At 43.4% G+C, this 19,810-nt stretch overlaps 1 protein-coding gene across 1 annotated transcript in view; it reads right to left on the bottom strand.

Annotated features, from left to right (window-relative positions):
• Positions 1-14,124: 14,124 nt before the first annotated feature.
• Positions 14,125-19,810, bottom strand: part of LOC148480474 (extracellular calcium-sensing receptor-like) — a 35,428-nt gene continuing 29,742 nt past the window's right edge. Inside the window, exons 4-5 of the mRNA XM_088454323.1 lie at positions 17,579-17,702; positions 14,125-15,335 (exon numbers count right to left, since the gene is read on the bottom strand). Coding sequence (XP_088310449.1) covers positions 14,434-15,335; positions 17,579-17,702 — 1,026 coding nt within the window. The 3' untranslated portion in view covers positions 14,125-14,433. The remainder of the gene's footprint in view (positions 15,336-17,578; positions 17,703-19,810) is intronic.

Here is a 19,810-nt window from a genome sequence, read left to right as displayed (position 1 = left end):
ACACAGCTGCCAGCATCGGCGGCTGTGTGTTTGTCACTGTGTAGCGCTGACCGAACTCCATCGGTCAGTGCTACACGCGCGGAGCAGCTGTGACGCAGACTGCCGACGGCCCACATGGCACCCTGCCCCCCGGCCCAGCCCGCCACTGCCCTCCGGTGAGGTCCAGTGAAGTCCTCGGCGAGGTCCTCCACTGGGCTGCTGGCAGAACCCCTTTAGCAAGCGCTAAAGGGGTTATGTTTTGTTAGTAAATGGAGTCCTTAGTGTCAATCTGTCTAAATAGCAAACAGGCGCAGCCAGCACGATGCACCCCTTTTCTTTCTGGGCACGTTCTGGCTCCTGTCAGTGTGTGTGACATTAAACTCTAGTGTGTGTGTGTGTGATGTCATGACGTCAAGCAAAACACAGCACTCGGTAAGCTGCTAGCTAGTAGACCAGTGATTTTGAACCTTTTTTAACTGGAGGCACACTACACAACATATTATATAGTTGCCAAGGCACACTATACAGCGATGCGGCTGACCTATGAAAATACATACATATTGGCTCCCAGAGGGAAAAAAACAAAAAACCACATACATTGGCCCCCACAGAAAACAAGACACATTGCTCCCCACAGGAAAAAAAAATTACATTGATTGGCCCCTACCTATCGGTAGCTGGGAAGGATCACTGCTGTCCCTGTCCTGTCTCTCTGGCTGTTGCTGCTGTTGCTCAGTGTGCATGCAGGTGCCTGGCTTGTGTGTAGGCAGGCTGGTGGCTGGCTGGTGGGCGTAACCTATGTTGTCACACCAGCATCTAAAAAAAAAAGTCACGGCTGGGGCGCACCTGAGCCTCCCATCCCAAAAGAACCCAGCGCTGCCCGAGCCCATAGTACAACTGGGTGACACAATGCAGATGGAAAGCACTGTATTAGACAGGGTAGATAGACAGCTCAGCTGCCAGAGTCAGAGATCAGCCTGTGGGCGCAGCATGCACTCCACTGGAACCACCCTCCTTACGCCCCTGCTCCTCCATCTTGGCTAAAATATACACATTTCGTTTCGGTTTCTTACAATTACAAAAAAAACAAAACACTTCTTTGTCTGTTGTAGGTAGATTTTATTTGCGGTGTTAAAAAGAGCAAAAAAGTCTACAGTAATGGTATTTACTGAAAATTTTTATGTCATTATTCTGGGCACTGCATACATTTTTTTAATTGATTTTGATGTTGTAACGTGACAGGTGCAGAATGTGGCAAAATACGATCAGCACAGGGGGTGAGAAAACCTTCAGTAGCGAAGGTGTTAAATGCTACAGTATACTGAAATGGCATGAGTGTCAATTATGTGATTCTGATGGCCAATTTGGACATCAGGTTTTCTACACAGAGTCGGATTTACAACGGGGCATCCGAGGCGATCGCCCCAGGGCCCCCGCACACTTGCCCCCTTCCTCACATAGCATGGGGAGCACTGTGGCATATGTAAACTGGGGTTTCTGTGTGGCATAGGGGAAGATGTATCAAAACTTGGAGAGTGATTACATGGAGAGAGATAATAATTAAAATAGAGTGTTTGGTATTTTATTATTTTTTTTTAAATCTTTTTATTGAACAGTAAAAATTATACACAGTACAATCCAAGAATTGAATATAATAAAATTATCAGATATACAACTGGTCTGTTTCTTGGTACCAACAATACACAAAATTACTGTTAATTTTTCTAATTTTTAAAACTAAAGCAAACACAAGTTGAAATTGTTTCAGAGCATAGAAAAAAAAAAAAAAAAAAAGTACCCGAAAATAATTTAACATATCAAAAAAAAAAAAAAAAAAAGACTATATACACAGTCAGGTGCATAAATACTGGGACATTGACAGAATTTTCACATTTTGGCCTCTATTCACCACCACAATGGCTTTGAAATGAAACAAACAAGATGTGCTTTAACTGCAGACTTTCAGATTTAATTTGAGGGTAATTACATCCAAATCAGGTGAACGGTGTAGGAATTACAACGGTTTCTATATTTGCCTCCCACTTTTGAAGGGGCCAAAAGTAATGGGACAAACTAAACAATCCTAAATCTAACGTTCACTTTGTTGCAAATCCTTTGCAGGCAATTACAGCCTGAAGTCTGGAACGCATAGACATCATCAGACGCTGGGTTTCATCCCTGGTGATGCTCTGCCAGGCCTCTACTGCAAATGTCTTCAGTTCCTGCTTGTTCTTGGGGCATTTTCCCTTCAGTTTTGTCTTCATCAAGTGAAATGCATGCTCAATTGGATTCAGGTCAGGGGATTGACTTGGTCATTGCATAACATTCCACTTTTTAGCCTTAAAAAACTGTTTGGTTGCTTTTGCAGTATGCTTCGGGTCATTGTCCATCTGCACTGTGAAGCGTCGTCCAATGAGTTCTGAAGCATTTGACTGAATATGAGCATAGAATATTGCCCGAAACACTTCAGAATTCATTCTGCTGCTTTTGTCAGCAGTCACATCATCAATAAATACAAGGGAACCAGTTCCATTGGCAGCCATACATGCCCACGCCATGACACTACCACCACCATGCTTCACTGAAGAGGTGGTATGTTTTGGATCATGAGCAGTTCCTTTCCTTCTCCATACTCTTCTCTTCCCATCACTCTGGTACAAGTTGATCTTTGTCTCATCTGTCCATAGGATGTTGTTCCAGAACTGTAATGGCTTTTTTAGATGTTGTTTGGCAAACTCTAATCTGGTCTTCCTGTTTTTGAGGCTCACCAATGGTTTACATCTTGTGGTGAACCCTCTATATTCACTCTTGTGAAGTCTTCTCTTGATTGTTGACTTTGACACATAAACACCTACCTCCTGGAGAGTGTTCTTGATTTGGCCAACTGTTGTGAAGGGGTTTTTCATTACCAGGGAAATAATTCTTCTGTCATCCACCACAGTTGTTTTCCATGGTCTTACGGGTCTTTTGGTGTTGCTGAGCTCTCCGGTGCATTCTTTCTTTTTAAGAATGTTCCAAACAGTTGATTTGGCCACACCTAATGTTTTTGCTATCTCTCTGATGGGTTTGTTTTGATTTTTCAGCCTAATGATGGCTTGCTTCACTGATAGTGACAGCTCTTTGGATCTCATATTGAGAATCGACAGCAACTGATTCCAAATGCAAATGTCACACCTAGAATTATCTCCAGACCTTTTACCTGCTTAATTGATAATGAAATAATGAGGGAATAGCCCACACCTGTCCATGAAATTGCTTTTGAGTTGATAGTCCCATTACTTTTGGCCCCTTAAAAAGTGGGAGGCACATATAGAAACCGTTGTAATTCCTACACCGTTCACCTGATTTGGATGTAATTACCCTCAAATTAAATCTGAAAGTCTGCAGTTAAAGCACATCTTGTTTGTTTCATTTCAAAGCCATTATGGTGGTGAATAGAGGCCAAAATATTAAAATTCCGTCAATGTCCCAATATTTATGCACCTGACTGTATATATACACTGTAGAATAATCGGTGTAATACACCGTAAAGAAATCTAGAGTAACATATAAACAGTGTCACTCAGACTGCCTAACTTGTATAATCTGTACAAACACTTGCTGATAACTTAACAATTTGTCATCAATATATCGATATATCAATATAATTTGTGTCAGATAGGGAGGAATATGTTGTCAGAAGGGATTTCATGAGGAGAAGCACACACTACAGTGACAGAAATTATTTTAGGTAATGTGTCTTAGCATAAACCATTCCGTATGTTCAAAGACCCTCCATATATTGTTCTGGGTTTGGGTTGGTAAACATTGTATATAAGGTTCCCATTTCTTGGAGAAAATTTGCACTCCTTTTTCAACATTGAATAGCGCCATACGTCTCTCACCATAAATAACCTCCAGCAGTGCAGTTTTCCATTCATTTAAAGTGGGTGCAGATTTTAGGATCCAATATTTAAGAATGAGTTGTTTGGCCACTGTAACCATGACCCTCAAAGAAGGTTTCCATAAATCTAAAGAGGAGTCTGTCTCCCATACTGAGAAATTAAGAGCAGCAGCGTTTTTGGTCAATTTAAAGGTGTAGTGTGTTGTTTAGATAATATAAGATTTTATTCCAAAATCTATGGATTTTTCTGCAGTACCAGAGGTTATGTGAAAGGGAGGCATTAGAACAAATCCATTTTACACAATTGCCATCCGCCAATGGGACAAAGTGTTTCCTTCGGGCGGGGGAGATGTATGTGCGGTTTAGAACTCGGAGGTGAATTTCTTGTAATCGCGCTGATTTAAGGCAAGACGTACTCCAAATCCACAATAATTGACTCAAAAATAACACAGCTCTGGTATTTATGTGTGCTATGTTTCAGCAACTGTCGACCAAGCATGAGTAGATACTTCTATCAGATGTTTATAAAGACAGTTTATTTTAAATTTAGTTGAGCGACCAAACAATCAGTTTCTAACTGTCACTTTATAGGCTGTGTTTGAAAAATGTCAGAAGCTGATTGGCTGGTACTTTATGCCTCTTCAAAGTAGAATACATTTCCGACAAAATGTGAACACTCCAGTGTGTTTAACACATTTGTGGTGCTGGGAGTATTTATACATTATATCTGTTGGTACGGAATAGAAGAAATGCATCTCAACAACAAATGTATATATGACATTTTTCTTTTTTATTTCATTACAGGTAAAGCTGATTTTTTTGATACTTGTACATGTTCTGTGTTCAACAAGGGGTGTAAGGTTGAGGAACCAGCTCCTCCTGGAGAGGCCTGCCAATGTTCCCTGTATGAAATGTTCTTCATACAAGCCTGCTGGGGGAAAGTCAGACATTGTGCACAGGATTCCTCAAACGCTTGTAAAAATCCTGATAAGTCTCTTGCAAGCTGTTTACAAGGAGGGGGCAATTGTGAAGGTTACGGAGCCACATGTAGCTGCAACTATATTATTTTTAGTGGCTGTCAAGTGTCTCAAGCTTCCCCCGCTGGAACTGCTTGCAAATGCACGGAGAAAATGTTTTACTGCATAGGTACTGTTGTAGCATGTAGAGATTCTAATGCAGAGACATGCCTGTCACCAAATCTGAGTAAAGAAGCGTGTGAACAGGGCCAGGGTGCCTGTGATGGGTATTAATGAGTTATTTTCAGTTCTTTTCAGTTGCCTGAACTGTATATGTCAGAACATGTACCAAAGTGATTCTAGAGTATGCTTCCATTGGCTTTTTAGTTGGGTAAGATTTGTGCATAATGCAGCATTTGCTCTGATCTACAGCATTCACTGCCACCATATGCCAACTTAATTTAGCTCCTCCAGGAAATCCCAGGGGTTCCAGGTGGGAGACGCAGAGGATGTGGCACCAAGGGGCAGGGACCGGTGTGTAATCTCTGTGTGGGTACCTTCCTTCCTTCATCTCGGAGATACGACTAGTTTGAGCCAGAGTCACAGGCGCCAGGGTCTACTGCACATGCCTGCCCCATGTTCCCAGTGATTAATATACTGTGTATGCACAAATCTCCAGGAAAATGGCAGCCACGCTATTTTCCCGGTGATTTGCATAGCACCGACCATAGATTCTGGAGAGGCAAGAATACTAATTGTATGCAGGTTGTGCACCGCAAACCCTGCACCCATCATAGCTACCCCACTGGTGGCACTGTGAATCATGCCATCACAGCCCCCCCATACCAGTCATCACACTCCAGACCTCCCACCTCTATTATTCCATTAAAAAAAATAAAAAAATGGGGGGGGGGGGTTGGAGGAGATTCCGCACAGGACTGATACCAGAGAAATGTATACAAATACCAACGTATTCTGTATGTATTTTAGGGATAAAACAATTCCTAATTATAAAATAGACGTTGTTGGTGATGTTCCCATGGAGTTATGTAATCGATACATCAAGGAGCAGGATTGACTGAAGAAAAACTCCATGTGAAACTAATTTAAAACACTTTTTTACAGAAATTATTAAAAGCTTGCAGAGACTTCTAGATATACAAAGGTGGTGTGGTTGTTACTAGATTAAATTAGTAGCAACGTAATTTATAAAATAAGTATTAAGCATCAATAGGTCTATAAGGTATATCAAATCCTTGCAGGTGATAAGATAGAATGGCAAAATAAATAGTCTGATACTATTTAGAGAGCAAAAAATTATATAATGAGATTCCATTATCATATTTTTTTGCTGTCAAAATAGAATGGCGAAATAAATGATCTGATACTATTTAATCACCTGCAAGGATCTGATATACCTTACGGACTGACGTTGCACACTGGCTCATCTTTACGCTATTGTCCAACATCATTCCCTACCATCCAAATGGGCATGGAGGGGGAATAAATCCATGTGGCGAGTGAATCGAGCCACCGTGCCCGCAGTGTGGCAAGTGAATCGAGCCCGCAAGGGGCCGAATGGCATATCCTCAAGTTTACGCTACTTGCGTATCTTCACTGAATAGTGAAGATACGCAAGTAGCGTTACCAGGGGGCTGCAGAGATACGGAAGTACCCTTTAATCTAGTAACAACCACACCACCTTTATATATCTAGTAGTATTCTCCACTTATTGTTTTACAGAGATTAAAAGCTATGTTCTAAATTGATTTTCACAAGTGTGCCCCAAAAAGGAATTTCTTCTTTAATCTCCCAGATGTATCTGAAGTGATGGCAGACATGACTGTGAGCCTCATTTAACATTCACAACAAATGCTAAAACTCGTTGTATATGATAATAGTGCTCCAGCCAATCAGCTCCCAACTGTCATCTGTTTGAAAAATGACAGTTGGGAGCCGATTGGCTTGAGCACCATTTATCATACTCAAGGTTTTATTGTTTGTTGGGAATGATAAAACTAATTGATAAATGATATGTTCTGATCTAGTCTATTATTCCATGATATTTTTTCTATAATGTTTACTAATCTTGTATTTTATAAGACAGCTAAACCTGAAAACGGAAGCCTTTAAACCCTTTGTGTATGTGCAAAGCAGCTCTCATTTTGATGTGATAAAAGCTTTTTTTCTGGACTTACTGCCATTATGATTTCTCCAAAAGTGGATGCATGCAAAAAATAAAAAATAAAGAAATACTGTGGTAACTGAATGTAGTTGATAAACAATTACTTGAACGCCATTTGCTCTTCCCAGTCATGGCAACAATACAGTTTTTCACAATCAAACCAATTAATTTAAATGAAAACATTAAATGTGTCAAAAATCAGGGTTCTTTGTGTGTGTGTGAAGTACTCAAAATAAAGGTTAATACAACCATCAGGTGTACTGAAATAATTTATTAAACAAGGTACTCATGAATGCTGAAATGGTCAGGTTGAACAGAGCAATGCAGACAGATAATCACTGGGTTCAGAATGGAACTATTAACAGGGAGTCTATGAACACAGGTAAACTGACAGGACCGGATGGAACCAGACTGAATATGCAAAGTTAAATACAGAAGTCCAAGGTAGCAATGCACTGCCTAAATAGATCCTGATGTGAAGCAAACATGGTAATTGCTGATAGCAACAAAGTCCAGAGTAACTGATATGCAATTAAACAAGTCCAGGTAAGTTGGTGCAATGTAATATAATACTGATGAAGAAATAAAAAGTCCAGAGTAACTGATATACAGATAAACAGAGTCCAGGTAAGTTTGTGCAATGTAATAATAATAGTGTCCAGGATAACTTACACAGGAAGCAGAAGAAAACTTTGTAGAAGCGAGCCAAGCAGAGGCTATCTGGGAACCTAGATGCACAGTCTCAGAGGTAGACTAGATGACCTGGCACTGATTGCTCAGTTCTGAGGGAATATAAAACTAGTTCCCAGGTGCAACCCGCAGCTGCTTGATTATGCAATCAGGTCTGCAATCAAAGACTAGCCAGGGTGGAATGGGCTAGACAGGCCTAGGCAAAGAGCGACACCAGAGATAGGGAGAAGGAACTACACAGACCGTGACAATATGACAATTAAAGCCACCCCTATACTTTCCTGAGTAACACTGTTGCTGCATAAGGCCAGGGGCGGATTAACGCTAGGCAACCTAAGTGGCTGCCTAGGGCCCGGCGGGTCCCAAGGGGCCCGTGGCCGGGCCCCCCTGATATCTGGCCCTGGAGGAGAACCTGCTGCACTGCCACCAGCTGGGGAGAGGACGCACACCACACTGATTGCTACAAGTCTGGTACAGTATACACTGCAGCAGTATGGCACGGGGAAGGAGGTTCAGGCAGGGGAGGAAGAGGCGGAGCTACAGACCAGGGCTGGCCCTATCATTACCGAGTCTTAGAGGGTCCTGTTGAGTGACTCTTCCACACTGTCACTTGCCTTACCTCCGTGGCCCAGGAGGCTTTGCATCGCTAACGGTGACGTGACGTCATCACGTCACATCGCAACTAGTACACTGAGGAGGAGGCATTGGTACACTGAGGAAGAGCCACACTTGAGGAGCCATGGCCATTCTGCCTTGCAGCGTCCATGGCAGGTACTGTAAGTGCTATGAGAGGAGGGGAGGATGTCTGTGCTGTAAGGGGAGGGAGTTCTGTGTTATGTGGGGAGGGGGTCTGTGCTGTGAGAAGATGGGGTCTGTCCTGTGAGAGGAGAGGGGGACTGTGCTGTATGGGGGTCAATGCTGTAAAGAAAGGGGCTCTGTGCTGTGAGGGTTCTGTGCTGTGAGAGGAGAGGGGGCCTGTGTGGTAAGAGGGTATATGCTGTAAAGGGAGGGGCTCTGTGCTGTAAGGAGGTCTGTGCTGTGAGAGGAGAGGGGGACTGTGCTGTGAGAAGATGTGGTCTGTCCTGTGAGAGGAGAGGGGGACTGTGCTGTATGGGGGTCTATGCTGTGAGGGGGCTGTGCTGTAAAGAAAGGGGCTACGTGCTGTGAGGGGGTCTGTGCTGTGAGAGGAGAGGGGGCCTGTGCGGTAAGAGGGTCTATGCTGTAAAGGGAGGGGTTCTGTGTTGTGAGGGGGTCTGTGCTGTGAGGGGAGAGGGGGTCTGTGCTGTGAGGGGAGAGGGGTTCTGTGCTGTGAGGGGTTCTGTGCTGTGAGGGGTTCTGTGCTGTGAGGGGGTCTGTGCTGTGAGAGGAGAGGGGACCTGTGCGGTAAGAGGGTCTATGCTGTAAAGGGAGGGGCACTGGAATGAAAATATAGTGCTATGTAGTGTTTGAGGAAGGGGGGGCCCAAAACCGGTATCTTGCCTAGGGCCCCATGAGGTGTAAATCCGGGTCTGCATAAGGGTCAAATAAGCAGTGTATTTAAAGAAAGATGAAAAGACCCAGCTAATGAGAGGAAATACTTTATCCTGACTTTTCCATTTTGTTTACTTCTACATCCTGGCATTGGGATGCAGTCAGAATGGCGACCGCTGGGATTCCGGCGGTCAGAATGCCGATGCTGGAATCCTGCCACTTATCAGAATACTGGCACCGGCATCCCGACCGCCGGAATCCCGAAGGTAAGTAATGGGGTTAGGGGGAGGGTTAGGGACTAGGGGGTGGGTTAGGGTTAGGCTGCGGGGGGGAGGGGGTGGGTGGGGTTAGGTTTAGGCTGTGGGGAGAAAGGGTTAGGTTTAGGCACTAAGGGGGAGGTTAGGTTTAGGCTGTGGGGAGGGTTAGGGGTTAGGTTAGGATTACTTACCTGGGGTCATCGGCATTCTAACCTGGTCGGAATGCCAGCATCAGGACTCTCACTGCTGGGATCTAGAGCACCGGCATCCCATACTCAACCCCCTGACATTGGGTAATTATAGCAGAAGAGTTGCAATGAGTACACAAATCTGAATATACATACAGTTTAATGACTTAAATCTCTTTGGGCACCGGGTGTAAAAATGTTGCAACACATGTGTTTCACTTGTAAATGACTTGGAATGTGGGACTTCCATGGAAAAATAACATCTTGCTGTAAATTGCTTCTCACTGGTGTATGTGACAGTTAAATGTTTACAGGAGGAGGCAGGCACTAGTTAAGGAGGCAGATCGGCACATGGCCACTTGAGTGTGGCCAAACCCCATTAGTTAGCCAGGGGGGGAACAGGTAGGTAATGTCCCTGGGGTGACAGAGAGAAAGTAGTGCCAGCAGGGGATCAAGAGTTGCAACTGCCTCACATACAATACCATAGAGGAGGATGGAGGTAGTCAGGCTACAGTTATCCCCTCCCATGGGCCGTGCAATGTAGGAATAGGCTGCATGGCCCCAGTCACCCGTCTGTCTGTGCATGGCCTTGCCTCCTCACAGACAACAGCAGCCTCAGAGGGACCTGTATGATAGGCAGATGCTTCTCAAAATATGGCTGCAATAGAAGAGGAACAGATTTAACAGAAGAGCTCTCCAACAGGTAAATTAGGGTATGGAGAGGTGGGTGGGTATAAAGATTTATTGGGGCTAATTAGTATTAAGGTTTTTTATGAGACTGAGGGATGTAATTAGGATGTTAATGCTGTATGTTGTATATGGAAATCACTAATGCTATATGTATTATATGGGAGTCACTAATGCTTTCTGTATTATATGGCAGTTACTAATGCTGTCTTTAGTATATGGTGGTTACTACTGCTGTCTGTGGAATGTGATGGTCACTAATATTGTCTGTAGTATACGGCAGTCACTAATGCTGTCTGTAGTATATGGTAGTCACTAATTCTGTCTGTATTATATGGCAGTCACTAATGCTGTTTGTATTATATGGTGGTCACTAATGCTTTCAGGAGCTTTCACACCACAAGGATTGAATACTTATGCAAGCAGCAGTTTTGAGGTTGAAAAAAAAATCTGCAGACAAATAATCAGTGGAGTTTGAAAATATACTTGAAGTGTCTACTAGTTCACAATAAAATTACTGCCTGGTACAATGTGAACAAGTGTCATTTGTAATACAGACCAATTTCTTGACTTTTTAGGCAGTTGGATACTTTTGCAATTGTTTGTATTTATATATGGGTTTGATAATAGATTCTTCCACAGAGATGCCATAGAGACTATGCTGTTTGTAGTATATGGTGGTCACTAATGCTGTCTGTATTATATGGGCACTAATGATGGCTATAGTATATCACTGGCACTAATGATGGCTATAGTATATCACTGTCACTAATGCTGTCTATAGTATATGGGGGGTCACTAATGCTGCATGTATTATATGGGGGTCACTAATTCTGTCGCTGTCTTTATTATATGGCAGTCACTAATGCATTTTGAATTATACGATGGTCAACAATGCTGTCTAATATATGGTGGTCACTAATGCTAACTGTAGTATACGGCGGTCACTAATGTCTAATATATGGCCGTAACTAATGATAACTGTAGTATACGGCAGTCACTAATGCGGTCTGTATTTTATGGTGGTCAGCAATGCTGTCTAGTATATGGCAGTCACTAATGCTGTCTGTAGTATATGACGGTCACTAATGCTGTCTAGTATGTGGCAGTCACTAAGGCTGTCTGTAGTATATGATGGTCCCTAATGCTGTCTCGTATACAGTGGTCACTAATGCTGTCTGTAGTATATGACAGTCACTAATGCTGCCTAGTATATGGCAGTCACTAAGGCTGTCTGTAGTATATGATGATCTAGTGTTCCTTCTAGCTCCGGCGGGAGGCAGGGTGCCTGAGCTAGAGAGGGCATGCCCGCTTGCGTCCGAGAAGGGGGCGCGGTCATCGGAAAAGGGGGCGTGTCTATAAGATGCGCCCCCTTTTCGTCACTCTTGGGGGCGTGCCCGGCACTTACGGAGATGCCGGGCAGCCCCCAAGCCCTGCAGACAGGGAGAATAGATGCCGGGCACATGCGCCCGGCGTCTATTCTCCGGCGGTGACCGGGTCACCGCATGTTTCTCCACCCGCGGGACACTGCGTCCCGCGGGTGAGAACGGCTCTGAGAAGGGGGCGCGGTCATCGGAAAAGGGGGCATGTCTATAAGATGCGTCCCCTTTTCGTCACTCTTGGGGGCGTGCCCGGCACTTACGGACACGCCGGGCAGCCCCCAAGCCCTGCAGACAGGGAGAATAGATGCCGGGTGCATGCGCCCGGCGTCTATTCTCCGGCGGTGACCGGGCCACTGCATGTTTCTCCACCCGCGGGACACTGTGTCCCGCGGGTGAGAACGGCTCCCGCAGGCTGTGAGGGCAGGGCGCTTTTTGCCCTCCTCCTGGAGGGCAGGATGCTTTTTGCCCTCCAGAAGGAGGGCAGGGTGCCGCGCCCCGCTAAAACAGCCTAGCGGGAACGCTAATGATCCCTAATGCTGTCTAGTATACGGTGGTCACTAATGCTGTCTATAGTATATGGCAGTCACTGATACTGTCTGTATTTTATTATGTTTAACAATGCTTTCTAGTATATAGTGGTCACTAATGCTGTCTGTAGTATATGGCGGTCACTGATACAGTATGTGTAATATAGTGTCATATAGGTAGAGGGTGACTACTATCCACTATGACAGAGGGCATTGGTGGGAGGATTTACCTTGATGAGTCCCTGGTCAGGGTGACAGAAAATCTAGCTTCACTCCTCCTTGTTGACTTCCAATGTTGGGAGGCATGTTTTAGGTGTAGTTTTTAATGTGTTTAATGTATGAATTGTTATGCTGCATTTATAATCATGAGAGACCTCACTGCTACCAGTCAAAATGGCACAGATGGTTTTTAGTGCTATAGGGTCTCATTCAGACCCAGTCGCAAGCGCCGATGCGCTCGCAACCGGGTCGATGGTTAGCCCTACGCATGCGCAGCGGCCACACTGCGCACGCGCAAACCCCGGAGCGAGAGAGAAACTCTCTCGCTCCGGAGCTCTCTACAAAAGGGGCAGCTGTCGATGTTGATCGACAGCTCGCCCCATTTTGTAGGCGGGCCAGGGGGTGGTTTCCAAAATGGAACGCCTACCGTTTTGTGGGCGGCCGCACTGACATCATCAGTGATGTTAGTGGGGAGTTTCCTGCTCAATCAGAGCAGGAAGCTCCCTGGGGCTTGCGGTTGCCGAGACCCAACCTTATGGTCTCGTCGCAAGCCCCGATGGTTGCGATGGTGATCACCATCACGACCATCAACCTGGTCGGTCGCTAAGCTGTGGGTGGTAACCCACAGCTTAGATAGTGACTAGGAGGCTGCACTAAAAAAAAGGAAGCGGCCACCCTCATTCAGAGAGAGCGATCGCTTCTTGCGACCGCCCCTGAATGAGGGCCATTGTTCAATGATTTTTCTCTCTCTCTCTCTCTCTTTTATTTATATCATAGGACAGTGGTTACCACCAACAGGTCATGTTTTGTGGATTTCTTTAATCATGCACAGGTGAGTTAATCTATTTTGCTGGGTCAGTAATTATTCCACCTGCTTCCATTTACAGGAATCTTCAAAACATGACCTGTTGAGAAAACATGAAGGTTGAGAACCACTGTGCTAGTATTAACAGGTATAAAATGGGGATTCACTGCAGTGGGTTTGTAAGTGCACTGTATACTGTCAAATGTTCGCTTCTTAATTGTGTTTTGTACAGGGGGAAAGCACATGTTAGACATAGTTTATACAGGCTCCCAGCCCACACTGGTCTTTTCACCATTTTGACCAGCATGGCCAAAAATGTCCACTGGTCTCCACACTACCCTGGCCCATGCACCATTTGGTATCGGTGCAACCATTTAGGCCAGCAGAGACTACATACATTCATGTGAAAACAAGGTACGCCTTAAATGTATGTTTTTACATATAAGGATATTATTAAAACTCATCTAGTCCTCACTTATGGGCATATTTATTAAAACCTGCATTTTTGCCCTTAGGATCCCTCTCCTGAAAAATGTAGTAAAATGTGGCCCATTGGCTACAATAACTATACTTTTCGAAGCGTAGTACATTTAAAATCTCAGCAGCCCATTAGAAACCTATGGAGGTTGCTTTTGCGATTGATGGTGGAACCAAAGCAGATATCGGTCAACCCTTCTAACATTCTGGGAATATGTAATTTTTGTGGAAATAATCCAAAAATTACTATTTTCAGGAGATTTCCTCTTAACAAATGTGGTACTAAATATGCTCCTAAATCATGTGATAAATCTAATCTCATATGACAAAAACACATAACAGATTTTGATGTATCATTATTTATTAAGAATTATGACAACATGATGAAACCATGTTGAAAAAAGTAAGTGTACCCATGATTGTATAGCTTGTAGAATATCTATTAGCAGCAATATCTAGAAGTAATAGGTTTCTGTGGGTTTATCAGTATTTTCCATATTTTAAATCATTCCCCCTAAATGCATTTTAACGGTAAGCCTGTTATTTTATTTAAGAATAATAAGAACATTTTAAAACTAAATTGCAACTACAAAACTATAAAATATACATTTATTGTTCAGGCACTATTTACAATTATTTGCACATAAATGAACATGATATAACACCAAACGCATTTTTGTTAATAAATAATATAGGCGTTAAAGTGCTAAAAATGTCTGGTTGTCAAACTAGAGAGAACCCTTCAACACAAATCTTTTCCTGTTTCTATGAGGTTTTAGTAAAATAATATAACACTTTGGGGCAAATACAGAGCCAAGCATGCCAGAACTAGAAGCCAGGATGGCAAATATCTCAACCGCCACGGTGAACGTCCCTTTAGCGCTGAGGTATGTTGGAATGAAAAATAACCAAACACTGAAGAAGACTAACATGCTAAATGTGATTAACTTGGCATCGTTGAATGTATCAGGAAGCTTTCTTGAAAAAAATGCAACAATGAAACATATAGAAGCCAAAATACATAAATAACCTAAAATGATATAGAACACAATGGCTGACTCCTTATCACACTCAACAATGATCTTTGTCATTTCTGACTGTGTGTTATAAAATGTGTAAGGAGGTGTTATGAAAAGCCACATAATACATATAAACACCTGAAATACTGAACTAAGAAAAACAATATATTTAGGAACTTTAGCCCCCTTCCACTTCCATAGGCTTTTCCCTGGCTTGGTGGCATTGAATGCTATCACCACAACCAATGTTTTTGCAAGGAGGGAGGATACTGAAATGGAAAAAGTGATTCCAAAAATAGCTTGACGCAAAAAGCAAGTCCATCGCTCTGGACGTTCAATAAATATAAGGCAGCAGAGAGAGGAGAACATGAGTGCTGATAAAATTAGATAACTAAGATCCCGATTGTTTGCTCTGACGATCGGGGTGTTCTGATACTTAATAAATACTCCAAGAACCATGGCAGATATAATAGAAAATAAGATTGCTATAAAAGTCAGGACAATTCCGATTGGATCTCCATAAGACAAGAATGTTACATCTTTTCTGATACAACCTGTCTTCTGTTCATTGGGCCATTCTTCTTCTGGACATTTTGTACACACATCTATATCTAGAATATTAACATGCATTATATATACTTATTATATTATTATACATGCAATATATATACTTTTTACATTATTACACATGCAATATATATACTTTTTACATTATTATACATGATATACTGTATGTGTATATATATATATATATATATATGCTAAATACTTTCTTTTTATTATATTGAATATTTTACGCATTTTTGCTACAGTATATAAACCCAACATTCTGTCAGCTTGACCATAAAGTTCATCCATTACTGGCACACAATGTATGCAGCCAATTTAAGAGGCTGAAACATTATCTAGAGGTGGGTGACACCTCAACCCATCAAATTTCTAGGGACTAATGGCTGAGGTTGCTTCCACTTTGCACTGGGGACTAGCACACTGTATGAAGGAGCCCTCTCTCTTCTCACACAAGCTGATTAAATTGTTACTGTGTTTATCCAGAGGACAGTAAAGCGGAACCAACAACAAGGCAACTTGTGGAATGAAAAAAATATTTTAATCAGTTTGATTCCTTAGATCAATTAGCTCTCTACTAGTTTTGAATATCAGTTCCATTCTTTGTATAAAAGGTAGGCATACAAGACATACAGTAACTAGATAGGAGGTACAAACAACTTGCTTATCTATTGAATGTTACCTAGCTCTAGAAGATTGCACATGTATGGTTAGCTATGCTATGTCTACTAATTTGCCTCAATCTCGATTCTACAATCTCTCCATTTAAAAAAGTTTCAAGGCCATTTGAACCCACTCCCTTACTAACCTATAATTTGCCAAGTAATTTTGACTAGGTATTGGTGCAAATTGTTGTGGTATAATTTTTTGCTAGTAGCTATCACTACTTTTATAATAACATTCTACTTTACAAGATGTCTGCAGAGCCTTATATGCTAGTAACAAATAAATAATATTTTGATAACATCTCCTTAGAAATTATCAGGCCCACTCTATGTTTAGGGTATTTTTTTTTAGTAACCTAACATTATTCTAAATCTGCTCCATCATCTCAAACCCCTGCTGATGTCTGGAGCAACACTGGTATCTCATTTCAGTCTCATCCTTCTAATCATTTCAAGAGAACTTTAAGGGAATACAATTTATAGATCGTAAACTGGTATATCATTGTCTATTATTTAATACCGTCAATAGACGCTGTGGCATTTATTCACAGGATGCTCTGCTGCTATGCAGAACAGCAGTAAGCTTCAGAATAATTCCACTGATATCCCCCTTCCTCCACGCGGGACACTGAGGCTTGCGGGTGGGAAGGCGGGGCAGCCCCAGTCCCAGAAATGCAGAACTGTCCCACCGAAAGTGGCACAGTTAAAAGGGGTATGTCTTACAGATTAATAATAACTGAGAAGTGAATTGGGAAGAAATTAGGCAGATAGATAAGACGTAAGAAGGTGAGGATATGAATGAATAATATTCATTTGCTTTGTACACACATGCACATACTCCATTTGTTACGTATATAGATTGAATATTCTTAAATACAATTTTACTCTACTAATATTCCATGTGTCACCAGTCCATGGGGGGGCGCATAATTAGCACTTAAGCTATAGCCTGCCTGATACAGAGTGCAATGTGCACAACACATCACACATATACAGGGTCAGAGTTCACAGTAAGCTGTTAGATGTGGCGGTAGGGCCAGCCCATCCCCAGCTCTGCAGAGCATTGGAGTAAGTCTGGGGGAGCCGCAGAAGAACCTAGCACTGGCCTTGGACATAAATGTACACATTGGTCTCCTTATACACTTTATAGCATATGTAATTAATAATTTACATCATATATGGTTTAAAAATCAGTGGTTCCCAAACTCATAGAGCCCTAAAGTATCCGCATTTTTTCAAGATACCCAAATGCTAAACGTTTCTTATGGAGATATTCAGTTATGTGGTTATGTGGTATTGGACAGGGTCGGGCTTCTGTTTGTCCACATGATTGGCAGCCAGCAGCACTGATTTTGCCTATCACATTGACCATACATTTGATTTGGTCTTGGACCACCAATCCGTGGCACCCCTGCAAGTGCCCCGCGGCACCCAGTTTGGGATTCACTGGTTTAAAGTATAGACTGTAGGGCAGAGAGTCTATAAAATGGCCCTTTGACTTTACAAAAATAAAAAACAATGTAGGCAAATCAATAATTCAATATATTATCAAAAGAAGAAGAAGAGAAATAATAAAACGTGGAAATGTTTAACATAAATAGGGCATTAAAAGCACAACTAACCTGTCATGTTGGAAAATTGTCCTGCTGGACAAGGGAGGCAGTCATAGCAGCATATCGGCTGTCCTTCCCTGACAGATTTCCTATTTCCAGGCTGGCAGCTGTCACTGCACACAGACTGCGGGATCTACATGATAGAGTGCAATAAATGTATAGAGAGAGCCATTTATGTTATGTGATTGGATAGTTGCTGATGACAGGAAAATGTGTATGCAGCCATTAAATTGAAGAAATATCTATGGAGTTTAAAAACAACAGAGCAACTAATGACTTATCGTAAAGAAGAAAAGAAAGATGCCACCACCGAATACTGATCATATGGGGCACATTTCACTACTGCATTTAGCTCAACATCTAAATAGACTTACAAAGTCCACGAAGTTATGAATATTGTTATTGTAATTAACATAAATACTGTAATAATAATCATCAACAGCATAATAATAATCATCTGGATGTTTAAATAGTACTTTTAGGATATGTTCTATTATGCTACTCTTCCATAAATAACAACCATTGGGCCTGATGTAGAGTTAAATACAAATTCTCCATATGTGCTTACGCATGGTGTGGATGGTAGAAAATGCTGCATTTCGCCCGCCCCCTATCCAGGGGCATATTAACTCCTGAGATGGCCCATGTGCAGTGGACCCCCTCATCTGAGCAGCACCAGCCCTCCACCAACCAGGCATCTTACTTTGCTGCAGCAAGCGGGTCCCTCCAATTCCACGGTGCCATCTTCCCAGTGATACTCAGAAAGATGGTGCATGCGCACTAAAGAACAAAGGCTCTAGCATAGTGCCAGAGTCTTTGTTGTCACTGCGCAGCACCATCTTCCCAAAGATGTTACTGGTAAGATGGAGCCACAGAGGAGAAGGGACCCACTTGCTGGAGCAAAGTAATTATACTTTGGTTGTAGGATGTGTGGTGCAGGGGCCCCCCCTGGACCCAGGGTCCCTTTTGAGCCACCCACCCTGCATTCATATTAAAGGGATGTAGTTGGCATCCTGGTGTGTGGGATGCCAACGGTCTGTATACTGATGTCGAAATTCCGGCACCAGTATCCCAACCACCGGCATCTTGAAGGTAAGTTTCGGGGTGTTAGGGGGAGGTTAGGGTTAGCTAGCGGGGTTAAGATTAGGCATTAGGAGGAGGTTTAGAGTTAGGCACCAAGTAGGGAGTGTTAGGATTGCATCCCAACAGCTGAGATTTCATACCCAACCCATTTTAAATACATCTATGACCCTATCCTTATTCTTGGTTTGCTACTTATCATCAGGGCCGGCCCTAGCCAATTTGGTGACCTATGCAAAATTTTGGCTGGTGCCCCCTAGAAGATAATTCACCACCAATCTTAAAGTGGGTACACAGCTGATGGATATATCTGCAGATTGACTAAAATAGGGGATAGGGCCAGGGCAGAGGTGACAGGACAGAGCTGACAGGGCCAGGGCAGAGGTGATAGGACAGTTGGGACAGGACAGAGGGGCCCGGATAGAGGTGACAGGGCCAGGACAGAGGAGCCAGGATAGAGGTGACAGGACAGAGGTGACAGAGCCAGGAAAGAGGGGATAGAGCAAGGGCAGAGGTGACAGGACAGTGGGGACAGAACAGAGGGGCCTGGATAGAGGTGACAGGGCCAGGACAGAGGTGACAGAACAGAGGTAGGACAGAGGGGCCAGGACAGAGGTGACAGGACAAAAAGGACAGGGTAGGACAGAGACAAAACCCGGGACAGGGGTTAAAGGCCTAGAGGTGACAGGAACAGGACCAGGACAGAGGGGACAGTGCCACCCCCATCTTGGGCTCACTTGGTACCACCCTCCCTTCCCTTTCTGGGCACACTTATTAATCCTCCCCCTTTTACTGGGAAGACATACCAACCACTCACTAAGTGGCTATATTTAGCACCCCCCCTCCATTACTGGGCACACTTAGAAGCCCTCCCCCCTTTCCAGGCAGACTTACCCCCATTCTTTCTTACCTGGCGCACTGTAGAGCCACCAGGTGCTGGCCGCATCTGGGAGTCCCGCTTCCTGGCTGCCACACTCCATCTATACAGAAAGGACGCTCTGAGATACCTCTGCAGTCATCACCGGCACTGACTCCCGTGTCCCGCTGATGTCCCGAGTCCTGCTGCTGCCGATATGTGCCAGACGTCACTGCTCTGCTCACAGGCTTCCCCTGCTTCCAGCGAAGGAGGGGTCAGGTACAGCGCAGCGCAGAAGCGGGAAG

Source organism: Taudactylus pleione, unplaced genomic scaffold (assembly GCF_031769625.1).
Source record: "Taudactylus pleione unplaced genomic scaffold, aTauple2 ptg000612l, whole genome shotgun sequence".
NCBI lineage: Eukaryota > Metazoa > Chordata > Amphibia > Anura > Myobatrachidae > Taudactylus > Taudactylus pleione.
The sequence above is the reverse complement of the archived record's forward strand: the minus strand, read 5'-3'. Positions and strand labels throughout refer to the sequence as shown.